General features: G+C 45.2%; 1 protein-coding gene across 1 annotated transcript in view; it reads right to left on the bottom strand.

Moving 5' to 3' along the window:
• Nucleotides 1-19,516, bottom strand: part of AFAP1L2 (actin filament associated protein 1 like 2) — a 71,287-nt gene extending 51,771 nt beyond the window's left edge. Inside the window, exon 1 of the mRNA XM_053389143.1 lies at nt 19,166-19,516. Coding sequence (XP_053245118.1) covers nt 19,166-19,181 — 16 coding nt within the window. The 5' untranslated portion in view covers nt 19,182-19,516. The remainder of the gene's footprint in view (nt 1-19,165) is intronic.
• Between the last annotated feature and the right edge of the window lie 2,261 nt (nt 19,517-21,777).

The raw sequence follows: 21,777 nt of genomic DNA, 5'->3' as shown, positions 1-21,777 counted from the left end.
GGGACGTTGGAGTAGCTGCAACTATCAGGACTGCTGCATTAGCTGTTAAATTGGACCTTCCCCGGCAATGGTAGCTGCCTGCAAACTCAGAAATGATGCATGAAGTACCTTCTAACGTGTCTGCATGCCAGTAACCCCCAAAGTGCCACATTCATGGAAAATGCCTTTATAATTAGTTTAAATTGGGAAGTCCAGTGGTACCTTGGTTGTCGAACGGAATCCATTCCGGAAGTCTGTTTGACTTCCAAAAACATCTGACAAAGCGCGGCTTCCGATTGGCTGCAGGAGCTTCCTGCACCCAATCAGAAGCTGCAGAAGCTGTGTTGAACGTTCGGCTTCCAAAGAACACTTGTAAACCGGAACACTCACTTCTGGGTTTGTGGCGTTCAGGAGCTAAAACCACTTTAAACCTACTTTCCAGGAGACCAACCCCAAGGAATTCAGTCTGAGTAAACATTTGAGTTGCTGTATAATCTGGTACTGTAACTACCTAGTCACATGGCCACAAGAATCTGCAACCATGCCCATTTTGCATTCTTCTGCACCCTCTTACTGAAGTATTTTCTAAAGTCAGAAGCCAACTCTTGAAGATGACAGGATTAACACTTGAAACTCGGGCATTCTACAATCAGTTGCTTACTTGAAGTAGAATTTACCCAAGGAGACTGGAGACCTGGCATACCACAAGGACAGGAAGAGAATATCTGCCCTATGCAGATATTGTCTGCCTCTACAGAGTGGTATTCTGGGATGGTGCCATCTTGCCATTTGTCCACCTCATAGCCATGCACTGGGCATCACATTCAAACTGGGTCTAGGTGTGTAAAGAACAGGGGGTTCTAATTTAATTACATTAATGTGGTAATGTCAAATTTAGATTTGCACCAGGCACACAAAACTAGTGAGTGCTGAAGTTCAGTAATGTCAGTAATGTCTTGGTTCCGAAATAAGGAGGAACTAAAAGAAGTGTCTCAAATAATCAGGGGTCTTTGGGGCTCAGATATTTACTTTTTCCTGTCTATGTCGTCTGCCTGCTGTCAAGCTATATGCCTTTCCTCTCTCCCATCCAAATATATGCCCCATAATCAAAATTATTTGAAATAGCTTCCCTGAAGCTTGGCAGTAGAATAAATTATGCAAAGTAATTAAGAAAATGCAAATGTGCTCAGTTCACAAACCCAAAGGCTTCTTGGCAAGAAACTCACATTACTCTGACAAAGGCTGTACACAGCCATGATTACTTATTTGTCCATAGATATGGTGAGGTAGAGCAGTGCATATGGAGTTACCAGTGTAGTGAAAAGGTCATTGTCTGGGTTACACACAACTAAAATAGAACTCTTAACTACATTTCCAGTCTATACAAAAATAGCTTGACTGGATGTCTAGCAACCCTAACTCACATTCTGCATATTTTAGATACCTCCCAATTAATCAGTTATTATTATTACGCATGCTGTTTAGAAAAAACAACTACAAAAAAGATTATCTGTTGTTGCTCTTGTTGCTATTTCAGCTTGTTGCGAATTAGTGCTTTCTGCTTATATTTGCTTCAGAGATACATTGCAATGACTTTCTAATGAGTTTTTCACTTTGGAAGTAGAATTCTTTATTGTGCTGTAGAGAGCAGAGTGATGAACCTGGACTGGAGAGGTCTGGGTTCAAATTCATGTTTCACTACTGGGTGGCCTTGGCAGGTCCCAGCCCATCAGCTTAACCTAATGCACAGGATACACTTCCTCAAGTTCCTTGCAGGATGCACAAGACTTAACAGTGCTCTTCATATGTTACTGATGTTTAGGAGGCAAGCTGATCAGGGTTCTCAATCACACAGGCAGCCTCCATATATAGAGAAAGCTCCCTGCTGCAGGCATTATCCTCAACACAAGTACCTCAAAGGTGGATGGAGGAGAAGCAATGTGACTCTTGTGACAGGGCTAAACAAATGGTCCAAGTCACTTTTCAACACACTTGAGCTCTGCACGTGAGTTATGCATAATGAAGGCTTGTTCATCTAGTATCAGTGGCCATGCGTTAAGAATAACAGCACTTTTACAGCATTCAAAGCACTCCACAACTCCACATTTATGTTCTCAGCAACTGTTATATGAGCCCTTCAAAGGAGGCTATCATTGCTATCTTTGTATCCAGGAGTCCACAGATTCATGTGCCATCTTGCTAAGAACGTATAAGAACATAAGAAGCCGCCTGCTGGATCAGGCCAATGGCCCATCTAGTCCAGCATCCTGTTCTCACAGTGGTCACCCAGAGGTCTGTGGGAAACCCACAAGCAAGATTGGAGCACAAGAGCACCCCTCCTGTGGTTTCCCCCAACTGGTATTCAGAAGCATTACTGCCTCCATGATGGGGAGTCCCTGTCCAAATGCCTCTGCATCTGAAGGACCGCAGATGGGCGAATGAGAGACTGGGGAGGGGGCTACAGGCCACACTGTCCTGTAGTGTACTTGGGGGGGGGCACCTTAATTTAATTCAGTGTGTGGCCCATGGGTTCTGTGTTGAGAGGTCAGATTGCCCTGTTATAGTAAGACAATCCACACTTACCAGAAGCCTGGGTGTTTTGGAAAGGCTCAGAAACCACCCTGGGCTTGAGAGTAGAACAGGGAATCCCCCAAATCTTGCAAGGAATCTCCAAGAAGCTGTGAAAGTGCAAGACATCTGGCAGCCATTTAAGCCCTTGCAAAGTCAGTGTGAGGCTAGGGGATTTCCCCATCCTTGTCCTCAGCCTGAAGCAGGGACTCTCCCAGACTATGAAAGCAGCAAGTTGCCTCACCGCTTTCCAAGCCTCTTTGAAGTTCAGCTTGGTATCACAGCCAATAGCATGCCATGCTCCCCCACATTTTGTAGTAAATAGGCCATTGAAGCTATGCAATTTCTACCCATATGACATATGAAATGGACTGAGGCCAAGAATAGCATGGCTATTCTGCCCTGACCACTGACCATACTGTCAGGGACAGATGGGAACTGCAGTCCAGCCACATCTGGAGGGCAGCGTGGTCCCGATTCCTGACCTAGGAAGGCGTGATCATGGCAGCAGCAAGATTTGCATTTGGCTCACAGCTTTCTTAATCATTATACTGCATTGCTAAAAATAGTACGTTCTGCTTGGAACAGACTAGAGCCTGTGGGTTGCTACCCTCATGATCAGATTGTGCTCAGTGCCACCTGGGCAAAAGTGCAGTAGTTGTGGCAAAAAGTATCATATTGGTTCTGATGAGCACGTTAGCTTTAGGCTTTGAAGCCTCATGTTACACCAGAAGGCAAAAGAGTATCTTAAATGTGACCCTTTAAAAATATATCACGTGATTTGATGGAAATCTTTACATTTAAGCGCTGATGGTGATGATGGCGATGGTGCAAATATATGGTATTAAAAGATCAAACTGACCTCCATATGTTTATTAAATGTGTGTTTGCTGGTTCAGTTATAAAACAGGAACTTTTAACACTATGCAAACTATTAATATTAATCAGAACAATTGAGATCTGAATAACACCTGGGGTCTCACACACACACACACACACACACACACACACACACACACACACACCCTCTGCTCCTCTGCTTTAAGACATCCCCACACCCCTTTCCTGGACCATGCTCACTTTTGATTTTTGACCAAGCTGGGGTGGGGGGGCGGGGGAAACCATCTTAAAAGCAGTGGCATGTGGAAAGGGAAATATTTCATTCTATCCCTAGTATGCTTGTTGTTTTGACAGAAGAGCAATTGCATGTTTAAGAAGCACAGATGCCTCTCATTTAGCTCCAAGTGATCTGTTAGTTTGTGAAGTTCATTGTAGATATAGAAAATGAGGGGTATATTCATTCCTGCTCATTATGCCTAGTTAGTTACTGGTCATCACATTACCAGTGTTTATTACATTTATATCCTACCTTTTCTCCAAGGATTTCAAAATTATCTACATGGCTGTTCTCACCCTGAGCTGCTTTTTATCCTCACAAGAACTCTGTGAGGCCATTTTGACAGAGAGATCATGCCATGCTAGCTAGGCTTTGCTTGTCTACAAATATCTTCAGCAAGGTGAATTCTGTTCACTTATTCCTTCCAATTATATAGCACATTATACCCCAGCAACCAGAGTCTAGTTGATATGGGAAAACCCATAAGATATGATTGTCTATGGAGTAAGTCAGGATTCTTCAAAGCGTTGAACTGAATAAAAGATCTCCAGTTACTTCCCAGCCCTTCCATCCAAAGATTTTATAATGCAGGAAATTATGAAAAAAAAGGATACCGCTAAAAATCAGATGGTTATCAGGCTCTCTCTCCCCCACCCCACCCCACCCCTTTCTCATATTAAAAAGAACACTTTCTGGAATCTATTAATTGTTCTCTCAAAATTACTTCTGGGGTCTTTTAGAAGTCTCAAGGGGGCATGTTAAAAAACTGGAGGAAGGCGTAAATAACAGCACTGAAAACCGAAGAAAGCAAATCAGCACATCATAGAAATGCCAATGTTGTGGAAACACTTCCTCTCATAAGAACAATGTCCTGAATACACACAGTTTGGTAGGAAATGAGGAAGCAGGGCAGTACAACATACAAAGGGCAAAACAGTCTCCAATTGTGATCCACACAATGCAGTTTTTGGCCTGTCACACAAGACCTTCAGTCATGTTCGTCTTAATATTCTTCTCAGGCTACAGATCTCACATAACCTATTAGCTTCAAGAGATACCCTTGTAACACAAGCCTTCCCAGACTGGTGCCCACCAGATACTGCTAACTGCAACCAGTATGGCCAGTGGCAAAGGATAATGGGAGTTATAGTCTAGGGCATCACATTGGGGAAGGCTGCTGCCTCTAGTGGCTTGATGATCTGTATATTTTGAAACCCATCATTCCCAACACACATGATCCATCCAATTTGAAACTTCAAACTCCACAGCTGCAGTGGAGAAGAATAGGGCAATATCTTGTCATTGTGCTCAGAACCTCTCCTAATGGTAAGTAACCAAGAGCTAATGGAAAATTAATAGGCCAAAATAGCACATTGGAACTGGCTAGCCAACTGATGGACAATTGTTAGATGCTTCCCCATGTGTAAAAAGGCATCCTTTAGCATGTAGAAGAACACAAGCATATCAGAGACAAGGGCTATAAATTACCCTTCTTCCTGGCATGCTAACAGTTCATGTGAAGTAGGTTTTTATTCGCAAAAAAGCCAAGGGAAGGTGGACAAGAAATCCACTAGTGAATAGAATACTGGCTGTAATGCGAAAACACTGAGCCGGTCCAAGTTGTGACTCATTTCTTTCTTCTTTACATCTATTTACCACAAACCTGGTATCTTTGTTACTGCCTCTGCCACTTCCTCACCGATCCACAGCACAGCTGGGAGGGCAGAAGGACTTGCCTCAACAGGCTGGTGAGCAGCCTTTCAGGGATACAGAATTCCATGAGTGGCCAGACACATTCCACCCCAAGAACTGGTCAGAGGCAAGAGGAGAAAGCACAAGTCAATATATCTCCCTGTTTGCAAAGCCATTTCTTCAGCTTCTGCTTCTGTGCTACAGCAGCACTTGCCAACCTGGTCCCCTAACAGTTGACAGTTCTGGGCTACAAGTGTGCTGGCTGAGGCTGCAGTTGTAGTCAAAAACATCTGGAAGACAGTGTGCTAAAGGTAAAGGGACCCCTGACCATTAGGTCCAGTCGTGACCAACACTGGGGTTGCAGCGCTCATCTCACTTTATTGGCCGAGGGAGCCGGCGTATAGCTTCCGGGTCCTGTGGCCAGCATGACTAAGCCGCTTCTGGCGAACCAGAGCAGTGCACGGAAACGCTGTTTACCTTCCCGCCAGAGCGGTACCTATTTATTCACTTGCACTTTGAAGTACTTTCAAACTGCTAGGTTGGCAGGAGCAGGGACTGAGCAACAGGAACTCACCCCGTCGTGGGGATTCGAACCACCGACCTTCTGATCGGCAAGTCCTAGGCTCCGTGGTTTAACTCACAGTGCCACCCGTGTCCCTTTAGACAGTGTGCTAGAGGGTGGCAAAGAATCAGTATGTTGCAAACTGATTACACCTTACAGAAGCAGGACAGCAAAACTTCCATCGTTGCAACTGAACAGGGTCATCATTATGACCTACAAAGTGTGTGCTATAGGATCTTTGTCTTTTAAGAGGGTGGGTGGAGGGAGGGTGGGTGGAGGGCATCGGCTACTGTATATAGATTATACTCACTAGCTAAAAATGTCACATCCACAAAAGTTTCAGAACAAGAAAAGAAATCCAATAATTCTCGTGCACTCAAATCCCTTGTTGTTCAAAATCACCTGGTGAATGCAAACAAGATAGAGTAGTCATGCCCTACACAGAATTAAAAATCAATAAGCTGCCGTGTCCATGAAAACAAGCATATCGATTCCACTGACAAGGCTGTAGCAGGACATTTTGCTACCTGAGGCAAAGGTCAAGACAGTACTCCCGCTCCCATTCCATGTGCAGATAACGACCAGGATAGCAGCTGAAACTTGTTTTCAAAACCAGGGGCAGAACAACATCCTTCACCACACCTGAGGGCAGCAGGATGTCACACAGGGCACAGCGAAGATTGCGTGGCACATACAGATTCCGTCCTCCAACACTTCCCTGCCACTCAGCATCCGCTGCCTGAGGCAGCCGCCCCACTCTGCCATATGGCAGGCAGGCCCAGTCCACATGCAACAGCCATCCAAGAAGTGGCCTTATACATCTCTGTGCGTTTGTTTGAAGACAGTTAAAATACATGCTCTTTGAGAACACAGCAAGAACCTCATAAATCTACTCATCTGCCTGTTCCATTAATACTATCGAGGTTTAAAGCTAGGGTCTCTAGGACAAGTGGTTTCACTACAAGTACTTAAGTCCTGGATAGAGAAGGGAAGCTTCCAGCTTACTTGCAAGATACAGCCATGGCCAGTGTTCAAGAGCTGCTCGGTATGACTAAGGGTGCATTCAGACATGGGAATTATTGAACTGATTCTCCTAACTATAGGGCTAGGGCTTCTATCCAGGATTCTAATGTTCCTTTTACACTGCATTGCCAGTTCTGCTATGGAGCTGTGGCTGTTTGACCGATACACCACCGTGTTGTGCTAAATTTTAAACGTTGGGAAAGAACGGTATGCTGGAATACTATCTGAAAGGTCATCACGTGAAATTACAAGGCAAAGCTCCAACGACTTTCGGAGTTAATGGGGTTGCAAACAAATTTCTTCTGGAAGCAAATTAACACAGACATGAGTGCTGAACTTCCACTAGATTCCGCTACTTTGCCAGAAGTGGCTTTGACATCGTGTGAAAGATCACTTAAAACGTGGAAATTATCAGCTAAGGAAGCATTGTGAAAATGGAACAAAGTTCTGTCTGGATGCAGCCTCCAATGCACTTGTCATTAATTTACATGTTGCAGGATTTCAAAACGCATTCCAAGGCTGAGTCCAAGTGAGCCTCAGTCCAAGTCCAAATTAAGCTCCGCCTGGTACAGTTACATCACAGGTTGCTCCCTCCACTCACAATGCAATCTGATAAATAGCAAGTCCCACTGAGCTCAGTCAGGCTTACTCCCAGGCACGTGGGTATGGGGCGGAAGCCTTATTATCTACCCTCCCATTTCCCAGTGTGCCTTAAACCAGAAAGGACCCTAACCAAAAAAGAAAAAAAAAAGACCCTTTGAATCCAAACTCTAGGAAGTACAGTTTCTCAGATTCTATGCATGTCTCTTACAGCCCCCAAACTCCCTTGTTCAACACTACATAAGAAGCCTCTCCAAAAGGAAGTATGGCTTCCTGTTTCAGTGTTTGTTGAAATCACCCCCAATAACCTGGGAGTTTTTCAGTGTTCCCCATGAAGTACAGTAACAAATGCTTGCCCTGGGGTGGGAGGGAGTAGGAGGGGGAAATTTTGCTGCTAGATCCTTTAAGCTACAAGTTAAATGACTCTAGTGTTGCCCTACACTAAATTTTAAGGCCACAAAACCCACACTAGTCATCTTCTGAAGGAAGAACACATATAAGGCACAATTGGTAGACGGCCTCTGGTAAGCATCAATTTTTTAAAGTCTGACCTAGATAAATTAACTTTATGCAGCATACGTAGCCTGATATGTTTGCTTCATGGGAATCACAGTCCGATCCCATAAGATCGGAATATTTGCCTTTAGGCAGAATTGTTTGTAATTGGATAGTATTATTATGCTGCCATATCCCAAACCATCATCAGATGTGCTTTCAGTGGAATCCTGCCCACAAGGCAAGAGGTCAGGGGTGGGGGGAGGGAATCTATTTCTGTAGACACTGACCCTTCATGTTTAGAATATTAGATCAAACACTCACAGTTTTCCCATGATGCTGATACTCAGCAGACCTTTTCTTTCCACTGCTAAACTTTCATTGTCATATTTATAGCCTGCGGCTCCTTAGAAGACATGCAACCCAATCCTATGCATATTTACTTGGAAGCAAGTGCTGTAAGTATTCAGTGGGGCTTACTCTCTGGTAAGTGTGCATAGAATTGCTGCCTCAAGGCAGTTTACATGGGCCACCTAAGCACTGACCATATTTGCACCCGCTTAGCCTCAACAGGTGTTCCCAATTCAGAAATATTATTTGACATATTCAAAACCCGACTCTCCACCTTGCAAGGCCCTTAAGGATGCTTACAATCCAAAAACAGCACCTCCTGGATTTCTGCATGGGTTGGATCATGGTTTTCTTTGGAATCCAAGACCCATAATGAATACTACGAGGTGGTCTAAGGGCTTTGTTGAAAATCCCCCCCTTTAAAAACAGCTCCAGGGTTCGGCTCCTGCTGTGAGATTTGAAAACAAGGGCTAAGAATGCCTTAAGAACAATGTCATGGGCTGCTGCTCTCAGGGAGATTGTACAGGGTGGGGTGGAATATAGCTGTCCCTGTGGATCCAGTAGCAGAAAAGCATGGCTTCCCCCACAATACAATATCCCAGAGAGAAACAACACATCATCACACACAATTGGTCCCAGGGGCATTTACAGTCCCATTTTTGAGCTGCACTGTTGTAGCTGCTCCAGGTGGCTACTATCTGTTTTTAACAACAAAAGTTTTGTGTGGACCACTTCAGTGAGGAAACAGCTAAGTTTATACATTGCAGGGTTGCTGTTTTTTAAGTCCACACTTTGCTGTGTCAACAGAATGAAGCAGACTTTAAAACACATACACACAGAAATAGCACAAAGTGATTTGGGACTGATCCATGCCTAGTCCCCAGTCATCAGCTTCATAACCATTTTAATCAGACAAGTTTAGAGGGAAGAAGGCATTCCTTCATTTTAGCCATGTACACACTGTAAACTTTGTGGAAGCAATTCACGATGCCTGAATAAGCAGGTCATCTGGAGCATCCCTGTTTTGTGGATGGTAATGAGATCCACTGGACAAATTGTTCCCTTTAATCCTGCTCCTCTACATGAGTTATTACGTGGACAAACAGACCCAAACAGTTCAATACAGATTCAGTAACCAAAGAGCATTTCAGTGTCTCAAGACAGTCACACACAAGCAGCCAACAAACTTAACTGCAACAAATAACTAACCATGTTGTGCACAGAAGGCTGAATGGACTGGACCAGTGTTTTGTGCATGGATTATAAGCCCAAGGAGCAGTTACTCAAGTAATTTGCACACAAAATGATTATAATGCCATTAGAGTTCCTTAATCTGACAGCTTTACTTAACTAACTGGTCTCGTCAGTATACCCATTGTATGACAGATGATAATTCAGCATTCCAAACTAGGCAAATAAAATGCCAGTTGCATGAGCAATTTTAGATGCTTGATATGAATCACCTTGCTTCCTCCTTAGGGAAGAGCACGCCCTTGTTTTGCCTTCCTTTCCAGCACACTTACTTCCAAGATCCCAGGTGTTGCCCCAACTCCTCACCTTCTCCACAAGGCACGTTTTTGTTTCATCTTTTCAACCTAGACATTTTCACAAGCAGAATTTACATACTCTCCAACAGAGGCAGGCTCAGTGAAATGGTATTCACTGATTTCTGTGGAGAACAGGCTGATCTTAGCTGAAGGAGACTCAGATTCAGATCTCTGTTCAGTCCTGTAGCTTTTTAGCTGATATTGGACAACTCAGTATATATAAAACAGTAAGCTTAAGCAACAAAACTGAATATATATTGCTAGGACTACATGGCCTGTTTAATTTACTACACTGCCCCATATTATGGGAAATGGCAAGGAGGTGCATTGAGTGTAGTACGGAGATCATGGACACTGCTGCCAAATGTGGCCTCTCTGAACCATCACTAGGGGCAGAGACGTCATTCACATGCTGGGGCTTAGTGGGTTCCCTGAAAGACTGACCAGATACCACACAAAACACAAGGTGGTTTGGCTCACTGGTCCCATGAGAGGGCATGGTCTGGATGCATCTATTTGTGGCTCCATCCAAGAGCTGGATGTGGCTTGTCACAAACCAGTAAAAGCTTTTATCTGCAGATACCATCTCAACACATTTCGTTGCACAGTTGTGCTTATCACTATCGCTCTGAAAGATCTCTTGCAAAAAAGGTACCGAGCCTCTCTTTTTACAAAGCAGTTGTGCTGTCTCAAAGAACTTAGCCCAAGCAGGACATGCATGCACATAAATAGCCTTCAGGGTTGTAGCTTAAGGACTTGCATCCATTGGAAAGTCACACAGGGACTGGTTCAGATGCTTGAAATTCCTCCATGTGAAATGCCCACATAGGCACAGCTGCATTAAGGAAGTTAGCATCCGTTCTGGTACAGCCACGATTTACAGTGCTTTCTGAGGATAATAGATGCAAGCACTGCAGCTGGAAAACACACTGCTTTACTCATGTGGCTAGTGGTATGTGCACCCAGGGTGGAATAAGGCAGGTGCTACCTCTTCTCTGCATTCAAGGCTATTTTCCATGCATCTGAACCAGCCCAGTGACATACATTATAACAGGCTGGTCAGTTGAACATCTATACAAACACTTACTTCAGTTAAAGACTTTTTACTTTCCCTGACCTATCACAAAATGATTACTCTTATTCCACAGCAATATCCACAGCTTATAGTTAGAAATCCACAACTTAATGGTGGTCCCATGACAGTGTGCCTGTCTGGGCCAATCAGCGGGCCACCCTCATGACTCACGGGATGCAGAACATGCATTAATAGAAACAAGGGTGCCACAGTTGCCTCGGCCGTGAAGTGATAGCAGGGGCAAGCTGAGAGCACTAGGACAAAGAGGTGTGGCTTTCTTCATGCCATGATGGATACACCTCCTCTACTGCCAGGAAGCCTGGATTCTGGGAATGTGGCTTCTGCCATGCCTATGGCTGACATGAAGAGGATCAGCCCTAAAGCACTCTTGATGGCGCACCTGTGCTTAAAGCCATCTAAATTGGGGACATCACTACATCCCATGGGAGTGAATTCTATAGTTTAACTGTACACTGCATGAAGAACTTTCTTTTGTCTGTTCTGAATCTTCCAGCATTCATTCAAAGAGAGATGAGGGCAAAAGAAAGCTCAGGCACAACTTAATGCTTTACCACCCACATCTGATGCTACAGCTAAGGTAGCACAGGTACAGGGCAGGTGCCCCTCCCTGTCACATTTATCATGCCAAATCCTGTGTAGATAAGCCTTAGATCTTGTCTAGTCAATGATTAGTTGTTCTGTCTTGTTATGAAGTTGGTTGCAAGTTAGCTAACCTGTTTACAGACACCAGGTTAGAATCCAGTTTAGCAAGCTATAATAAACATTCATTTTCATGAAACAAATGTTGGTTGAATGTCTAGACTCACCTTGAGATTGTCAGTTAATTCATTTTAATTGGGATATCATGATCCAGCAAGGGAAGTCTGCATTGGGTCATCCATACACAGTCAAATACCTTGCATTCAGCATCTAGGGTTGCACAAAGTCTACAGGTGCAACTTTGAACAGGCAATCAGCATCATCAGGTGTGAGAGTACTGTAGTTATATCTTATTTAAAGAGCTACAAATCCAGTTTCCTTTCCCCTCTTCCCTTTAAAAGGTAGTAAGTACTGCCAAAGCTGGTTGTGTCAATTATATATTTAGTACGTACATAAAGATCCCTGAAAGAAGCCTGTAGCTATAGGCAAAGGCAAGCCTTTGAGTCTGGAAATCCTGGGGATCTCTCTGCATGGAGGAGGGAGGGAAAGATCACTGTCTTTTGCTTTCCCTGGCCTGACCATCACATTTTCTTCATGTGTGTTGGGGGGAGGGGGAGGGAACTGGTTGCTGCATTGTGCCTGCCCACCAAAATACCCCACCAAGGTGGCTGCCCTACCTAACAAGGCTAGCTGCACAAAGTGTCACTCATTCATCTGTTCCAAGGTAGAGAGACAGGACTTTTTTCAGCCAGAACTCACGGGAACTCAGAGGTGGGTGCCATTGCCATTATAAAAGAACAAGAGGTGTTCATGGTGAGTTCTGGCACCTTTTTCTATAAAAATAGCACTGGGGAGACTTAATGACACCAGCTGGCAACAAGCCCAGAGCACCATCAACTAGTTGCCACTGTAACATTCTGAAGAGCACACTTTTTAGACTTCTTGTGGTAAATGCATACTTGTGTGCAAACTTTACCAGCATGGGTCAGCCAACCGACCAAATCAATTCCAGGACCTATCTTGAGAATTCAGCCTCACATCACAGATTTCCCTCTGAGAAAGTTGCATGGAGAATTCTGATGATTCCATGGGAATCATCCCTAAAGCCATCAAGTGCAAGCTAAACATTACATCATTCTTAAAACAGTTGGAAATTATACACCAATTTAGCTGAATTCACAGCATGCCCCATCCCAACATGGCAGAGCGAATAACAACAGATTAAAACACAAACACAAAAATGCCTCTCTAAAATCCTGTTGCGATCCAAGTAAAACAGCCAAAGAGCAAAACAGCAGCTGAGTGTCCCAGTCACCAAGCAGCTTCTCTTTAGCCCACCACAAACCAACCTCAACAGAAATGGACTGCTTGCAAGTGTGCTGAAAGTCATACTGGAGCTATTCCCCAGCCTTAAGTATACTCTCTGTCTTTGAGGAGTTAAAGCTTCTCAAATAGAGACACTTACTGGCTTGATTCCTTAGAGAAGTTAACAGAGCAATCTTAGTCATGTCTACTCAGAAGTAAGTCTCTATTCTGTCCAATAGATCTTACCCCCAGATAAGTAAGGGGGCATAGGACTGCAGCCAAATATGTGTTTATGGACTTACTTATTTATTGTAATTTCTATACCGCTTTATATTTTTAATAAAAACCTCGAAGCATATGGTGTGCTCTCTTTATCATATGGGATTATTTCTTAATACTTCATGTAAAGAGATTCCCTGGCCCTGGCACGACTCCATGGGGAAGAAGTCCTTAGCTAAGCTATCAATGGTGCCTTTCTGTGTGTACTTGGCCAACCCCAGAGAGCACAATCAAACATCAGAGAGGAAGTTGTCTCCCCTAAACCCCTTTTCCCCTGCCTATGAAGTTGTCAGCCGCCTCCCCCACATTCCCCTCCTGACTCTTCTGCCAGCGCTCGCTCCTCCTGGGGGGCTGCCTTGCCAGCCGCTGCTACTGCGACAGCTCCTGCACTTTCTGCAGACGCAACCCTCGCATAACAGAAGAATGGTGCTCTCTGTTCCCACAGCATACCCCGTGCATCTGCACCAGAGGCGAAAGGAACCACAGCCCCAATGTAATCGGGCAGCCTCACACTTAAGCGTGCTCACTTATGGCTTATGTGTGTGGTACGGAAGCTGTACTACCCAGGACAGGATGGGGTTGTGCAGAGTTGTTAAGGCAGCAGAGAGCATTGTTGGCTGCCCACTCTCCACCTTAGAGCAGATTTATGCCACAAGGTGCCATAGGAAGGCACTGGACATAGTAAAAGATCCATCGCATCCTGGTCACTGTCTCTTCGAGCTCCTGCCGTCGGGACGGAGATACAGGACGATGAAGACAAGAACGAGCCGTCTTAAGAACAGCTTCTTCTCCAGAGCGATCTCGGCCCTGAATGGGAAGCCTGGACTTTGAAAGTCATCTAATCTTCCTTGCTGTACTATACTGTATTGTTTTAATTAGTGTTTTTATGGAGCAGTCAAGTAATTTCGTTGTCCCTGAGAGGGGGCAATGACAATAAAGATATTATTATTATTATTATTATTATTATTATTACGTACACAAATCCTTTATCGAAAGGCATTTGGGGCTTTCATTTTCACCTCACTTTTCGTGTGGACATTTGCTGCTCTTCAGGTTTAGTTCTTTCGGCAAACCACTCCTCAACTTTACCCAACTTTCTTCAGTGGTTGATTTTGCACTAAACACACATCTGGGCTATTTCCAGCTCTCTGTATACATTGGGGATAACCAATATGGCACCCTTCAGATGCTACTGAGCTCCCATCAGCCCTAGGTAGCATGGTGAGAGATAATGGCAGTTGTAGTCCAGCAATGTCTGAAGAGCACCATGTTGGCTTTCTCTGGTGTGCATCCTTGTTACACACAGAGCCACCTGTAAGACACACGGCACTTCCCCTTGCCAACATAAGGAAAACAGTAAGATGCAATTCTTCAACACTTCAACATTACGGCTTGGGGGATGTGCTTGAGGCAGAAGCAGTGGTGGTTGTTTCTTACCCATGAGAGCTGTACTGAAGCAGCTCCCACTTCAGAAACTATCCACAGTTTTTAGAGCTTTCCATTATTTATTTTCTTTGCGCTAGCTAGTTTCATCCCAAGGGACTAACCGGTGGGATATGAAGCTGCACTGTACTAGGCCGGACTGCTTGTCAATCTTCAGGGTCAATCCAAGGCACTGCCTACAGTTGGAACAGCAAATGGCTGCCCCCCAGATCAGGTACCCACTCCCTTCTCCCCAGTTCAAGTTGTATATTGACCAAGGTTGGTCAAGTTATTTGGGCCCCTGGTCCTATTTCCAACAGAGCAAAAACACAATAATAAATTAAATAAGGGGTTTCTGCCTTTTCATGTTCGCCTGATATAATTGCCTCACTGGTCATGATTTTCTGGAAAATGTTGACTAGGAATAATTTCAAGAACATTTTCCTACGCAAATGAAATGGATTTGCATAGGGTGATTTGAAAATGGGGCAAGTAGAGAATGGTCTAATTCACATGTTTATTTTACTTGCATTTAGTAAACCAAACTTTTAAAAAGTACCCAATTTCTTACCACAAATGTCTGACCTGAAATATATGTATCCTCTTCACATACTAGCGATAATCACCTGGAAAAACATTAATTGAAACTTTGGAACTCCCAAGCTTGCCTCACAGCGTATTTACAGTAGATACCCATTTGTGGTTACTAATGAAATGGGAAATTTTCCACAGTAAAATGAAGCACTGAGGAAACTAATTCCAGAATTACTTCCACTCAACATTACTGCCTAATGCAGGCTTCCTCAAACTCGGTCCTCCAGATCTTTTGATACTACAGTTCCCATCATTCCTGACCACTGGTCCTGCTAGCTAGGGATCATGGGAGTTGTAGGCCAAAAACATCTGGAGGGCCGAGTTTGAGGAAGCCTGGCCTAATGGTATGGCCAGCCCTCTCCATCTTTCCTAGGACTAGTGTTGAATGGTAGGCAGTAGCTCTTCAGTGTCTCAGGTAGAGTGAGTGGTGTAGTTCAACTCTAGATATGAATGGGCCAAGTTCACATTGCTGGCTAATAGAAGCCAGCACAAGTCCCACTAGCACAACAGGTCACGTGTGACCCCCCCCCCCACAAGTCCCCCCAAACCCAGAACAGGACACGGGGCAGGTGAAGGGAGGAGATCATTCCATCTCGCAAGCAGAAACACTTGTACTGAGTGAATGATCACCACAGTGAGACCTTGAATCCCACCCAATGGTCTTATACCCAAACCCCAAACCCTTTAGGTGTCCTGCTAAATTTGGGGCCTCTCATGCCCTGCCCACTTTGCTGAGTGGGACTCTGGACCCTGCCTCCAATTCCTGTGTTGTTGGCCCTACTAGGCAGTCCCTCGCCTGCTGCTTGACCCTTTCAATTGATAATACCAGGGACTGAACCCAGAGTCTTCTAAATGCATTGGCATGTGTTCATCTCCTGAGCAATGATGGTCACTTTTGAAAGCCAGTCACCACCTCCAAGATGCAGGGAGAAGGCAGGGAACTCTCATTTCAGGGCTCTGTCTCACTCAGATATATTCAGACAAACTACAGTAATAACTATAATGAACTATTCCCATTGTGAATGACTATTCCCATAGTGAATGAACACTGTTACTATTATCCAACAGCAAAGCTGATATCTGGACACAAAAATGGACATATACAGTGCCATAAAGGTTAACAGGAGGTTACATTAAGAGACCTAGGCTGCAATACTAGGCCCACATATCTCTGCAGGGGTTACTTCTGAGTAGACATGAGTAGGATTGCACTACACAGACCACGATTCCTGAAAACTGCAGATTCAGGAAGTGCTGGACAATTGTCAACTACTATCTATTCAGATTACATATACATAAATAAATGACTCTTTGTAGACTGGTCAGTTACCATTGGAATAAGGCAAACCTATGAGAGCAGTCCTGTCGAGCTCTGGAGAATGAAAAATTCATTTTAAAGGTTTGCATTATAAATGCAGAAAGCCAGATCCTCAGGTACTGATGGAAACTGGCCTCACCAGACTATAATGTCAGCTGGTCCAACCACCTCCTAAACTGGTAAAGTGAGTAGACATTTATTTATTATATTTAGATTCCTTTCCTGCCCTGGCCCTAGGGCAGCATGCTGGTTGCAATGCATCCAGGGATGAGTGGTGGAGGAAGAGTTTCCAGTGCTTTTCCAGTGAATTTTTTCCTTGTCATAAGGTCATCATTGACAATAAATGAATGCAGGTTGCAAATACAATGTTAGGTAACCTTGGGAGTTTTAGTTTTGTTTACTGAATGCAAATGAAAATAAACAAGCATTCTATATCAGAACACCCTGTAGGGCATCAGAAAATTTTCTCGGTGTAAAAGGAAAATTTTCCCAGCGCAAATTGCTGTCATGTGTAGACGTAAAATTTCCCAGAAAAATTCCCAGTTCAACATTTTCTGGAAATCCCACATCACTGAATGCTGCCTTTCCTTGCTGCATCTTCTCAATAACCCTGCAAAGTAAGACAGACTAAATGACAGCCATTCGATAAACTGCATAACTGAGCAAATATTGGAACATTTGGACCCACCACATTGGCTTCTATTGTATATGAACAAGAAAAAAGATAAAATTACAGTACAATCCTGTGCAAAATTACTCAGAAGTAAACCTCAATGTGTGCAAAGCAACTTACTCCCACCAGGTAAGAAAGGGGATTTTAGGAATAACTTTCTGACAGCATGGGCGGTTCTGTGGTGGACCAGATTACCTAGTGGGCTCACCTAATCTTTGGTTTTTAAGCAGAAGTTGGAGAGATGCTCATTTGGGATGATGTGGAGGTAGTTTTCCTGTACCTGCAAGGGCATGGACTAGGTGAGCTTTGTGTTCCCTTCCACCTCTGTGACTTTAAGCATAAGTGCCTAAGAACATAAAACAAGATCAGCCCTGCTGGATAGGAAAGTGGCCCCTCTAGTCTAGCAGCCTTTCTTCACCCTGCAGCAACACTCTCCCCTCCTGTGGGTTCCAGCAGCTGGTATTCGGACTCGAATATTGGACACAGCCTTATCCTCCATCTATCGTGGATTTGTCGAAGCCTCTTTTAAAGTCATCCTAAATTGGTGGCCATCACTGTTGCTTGCGGGTGCTCATTCACATTGCATAAAATGTGTGTAAGGTTGCAACCTTAATGTATTTCCAGAACGGCAAAGACAGGCTTGCTTCACTTCACTTGCAGAGCCTAGTATGTGTCTAGACACTCAGCTGGTTTATAACACTGGGGTTCACTCTTGAGCTAATCAAAGAAAAAAAATTGTTTCCGAGAATGTGCAGAGTACCTTTCCCTCGCCACTGAGTAACCATATCGGTCCCCGTTGCTGCCATACACTCAGGCTAAGGAGTCATTCTGCCATAAGACGACACCTCACCTCTCGTTAGAATCGTAGCACTAAGCATTGCGTCCCTTAATACTTAAAAGGGCTTTAAAACAATTCATTAAAAACACAAGGGACACTCAGCCCTCCACCCACCTCCAGATACCATTCGGCAGCCACGCCTTCCCCTTCCTTATCTTCCCCCGCACAATCTTGCAGACTAAATTTATAAAGTCTGCGAATATTTATTACACGGGGGAACTAAATACACCCCCCTTACAATTCTGTTTTGGAGCAACAGCAAGACCGGAAGCGAAAGAAGGGGCGGGGAGGGGGGGGTCGGTCCTTTGATCTCTCTCTCTCTCTCTCTCTCTCTCTCTCTCTCTCTCTCACACACACACACACACACACACACAGGTGCGGGTACTGAAATCCTCCCCCGCTTCGCGCCAAACCGGCTCCAAGTCTCGCGTTCACCTTTTCATCTCCTACAGCTTCACTGGACCTCACCTAGAGGGTTTTCGGAGCACCAGATGTATGTCAAGGAGGTTCAAATACTCTCTCACACACAGTATTTCCCTTAATCCTTTCAAAAAGAAGCCGGTTGTGTCACGATTTCACACACCCACACACCCGATTTGTTGTTTCTTTGTCCCATCACCACGAGCATCAGAACCAAAATCCTCCCCCAAGCGGCACCCTCGACTCCTTCTCCGTCGGCGGAATGGGGCTCCGTGGACCTCAGCGAATCCCCCCTCTCTAGGGGGTGGGTCCTGGAGGGAGACGGACCCGGCTGAGATTAGGGACTCCTCTTCGCTCGCCACTTTTCCCCAGCCTCACAAACCCACCCCCGGCGCCCTGGCCAGTCTCGGTCCCGAGGCAACGCCTGTGGGGCAAGGATCCGTCTCAACCCACCCACCCGCCCATTCATTAAACGCTACAGAGAAACCCACGTTTTAAGGGACTTACGAGCAACCACAAGTCACATTCGGCTGCTTAGGCAGAACGATCCATTGAGGACAAACGAACTAGCAATCCTTTCCGAAGTACCGATACTGCCCCTTTCCCACGCTGAGGGTGGGGGAAGCAAACGAACCATTCCCCCTTACCTTTATATTTATCCATCCTGGATCCTTCCTTTCTTTTTATTTAGTTTTCAATTCTGGCCGCGGAGGGCAGGGAGACCTTGCATAGGGCGGCGGCGGACTCGGGCTTCCCACGCCCGCCCCTGAGTTAAAGCCCTCTCCCCGCGGGACGCGCCGGCTCGCTCCTTCCTCGCCCGCGCCAGGCTGCATTGGCGTCCCAAGCAGCTCTGCCTCTGCCTCTCCAGTTCTCCTCGCTCCGGCTGGCTCCCTTCGTGCCGAGCGCCGCCCCTTCCGTGACGTCACGGCAGCGGGATCTACTGGGGCTAAAGGAGCTGGCTTGCCCGAGGGGGTCTTTGGGGAGCGGCGGGGCCTCTGCGGTGGTTGCCCCTCGAAAGTTGCATCATCATCATCATCATCATTATCATCCTCCTCCCTTCTTGGTCAAGTACTTATCCAAACGTGGCAGAAGCACTTATGTATTAATTTAACGTTAATAAGGGAAGAAAAAGCAGCTGTTTTCGCCTCGCAGTGCCAACGCCTTGGAAACGGAGAGATCGGCTTCAAAGAGAATGATCAAATTCGGAAGGTGGTGGACTTTCCTTCCTTGGAAGTTTTTAAGCGCAGGTTGGACGGCCACCTGTCGTGAATAATTAGCTGTGATTCCTGCATTGCAGGGGGTTGGACTAGATGACCCTCGGAGTCCCTTCCAACTACGATTCCTCTGTGCTAGATAAGGGGTAATAGCAAACTGCAGGAAGAAGAGGGCGCGGGCGTTTAATAGGCGAGGGTGCTGCCTCCCTCGCTGGAAACGGGCTTTGCAAAGCGAGAGAGAAAATCAGAAGAGTTTGCCAGCGGGGATGCAAGCTGGAGCGCGGCGCTGAGCAGAGCTGCTGCGAAGATTAGAAAGTTGGCCAGCGGAGTCGGAGAGGACGAAGGCTGCAATCCCACAGCACTGTTGGAAGTGCTTCCCTGCCCTTCCGGACAGGTTAGAAATTGCAGCGACTTCCGCCTCAGCCAGGGAAAACACTCCCTTCCCCCGAACCCTGAGTTATCTGCAAGATTACACGAGCTGAACACTTTGAAGCCAGAATGTTTGCTGAATATAATTTGTAGAGCAGGAACGATTTTACGCATCTTTTTAAAAAAGGCTTTCTGTACAGTTGCAGAAACGGGAGAGGGATGCTCAGCACTTTCTGGGAGATGCATGGGAATAAATCAGTGGCTGTTTGTTTCTAGCCTTAGAACAGGAGAGGGAATTCTCAAGCCCTGGCATCATGCAGCCCTCAAAGCTTCTAGATCCAGAGACTCCTCCCAAGCCCAACCCGCTTCTGATTCTGAGTGTTTTTGCCTGCCTGGAATGCGTTCTTGGACTCTGGTGATTCTTTTTGCTTCACCCTTGCCCTAGGTTTCCCCTAGAGCAGCCTTTCTCAACCTTGGGTCCCCAGATGGACTACAACTCCCATCATCCCTGGCTGCTGGCCCTTCTCACTAGGCTGCCCTAGAGTCTGTTGGGATAGAAATAACTAATAATAACTAATAATAATAATAATAATAATAATAGGAAAATACAGCTCTGTTGCAGGTTCAATGGTTTACATGCCCTGCCCTTCCTCTTTTAGGACTGTTTAGCAACCTTGCCTATCTGTGCTTTCTTCAAAAAGCAGGCAAGAAATAACAGAAAAATACTTCAGAATTTGTCCAGCAGGGTTGGACAGAGTGAGGGGACTGCCTCAGGCAACTAACACTGCAGGACAGCAGCAGTCCCTTGGCTCATCCTTCTTGAGTCCTGAGCCTTGTGTACTAGAGGGGCATGCTACACTTCCTGAACACTTCCTGAACAAACCTGCCTCCCTCAAGTGCTAGGGCCATTGCTAGGACCAGTTTGCATGCAATGCACGACTGAGCAAATGTTCAGGTTCCTAGAGAGATGATTGTAGTCACCATGGACCTGCTACTCCCAAGCTGCCTGGACCTAAGCCATGGTTTGGCCTACTGTTGCATTCCAGCTGAGGCTTGCGGTTTGTCTCCCCCAGGTAAACCGCAAACAGCAAATCAAGAACAATACTTGGTTACAGCTCACTGTTTGCCTGAGGGGATAAACTTAAGAAAAGTTTGTGATTTACCTGTGTATTGAGCATACTCTCTCACTTTGTCTATTCAGTATTCCTAAAGGTTGCATAAGGACTTGGGTTTGGGACATCATTCTGAACACTAGAAACCCTAAGCCTTGGTTTCCAAGTAAATACATTTAGGAATTGGGACTCGGGGAGAATATAGAAAATGCATGGTAAGCAGTAACTCTAGCCATAATTAACTCAGCAGGACAGCATCACACATTTACTGTTTTAATTGGTCCTACTGAGTTTACTGGGATGACTCTGAAGTAAATTTCCTAAGCGGTGTTGTTTTAATTTTAACATCCTGGTAAATAAAAGGAAATCCTTGTTTCAGATGTGGATTAAGTCCTTTGAAGACAATTGCATTCTGTGAAACATTCGGATATTCCACAAAGGATTGGCAGCTGGTTATCTGGGTGGAATGATAGGCAATTTAAAGCCAGAGGCTCCTGAGGAATTGATTCCTGCTGTATTTTTAACTGAAATGTAAATTGCAAGGTACTAGTTACATAATAATCA

This window comes from Podarcis raffonei, chromosome 5 (genome assembly GCF_027172205.1).
Source record: "Podarcis raffonei isolate rPodRaf1 chromosome 5, rPodRaf1.pri, whole genome shotgun sequence".
In the NCBI taxonomy this organism is placed as follows: Eukaryota; Metazoa; Chordata; class Lepidosauria; order Squamata; family Lacertidae; genus Podarcis; species Podarcis raffonei.
This window is presented reverse-complemented; position numbering and strand designations above follow the sequence as displayed.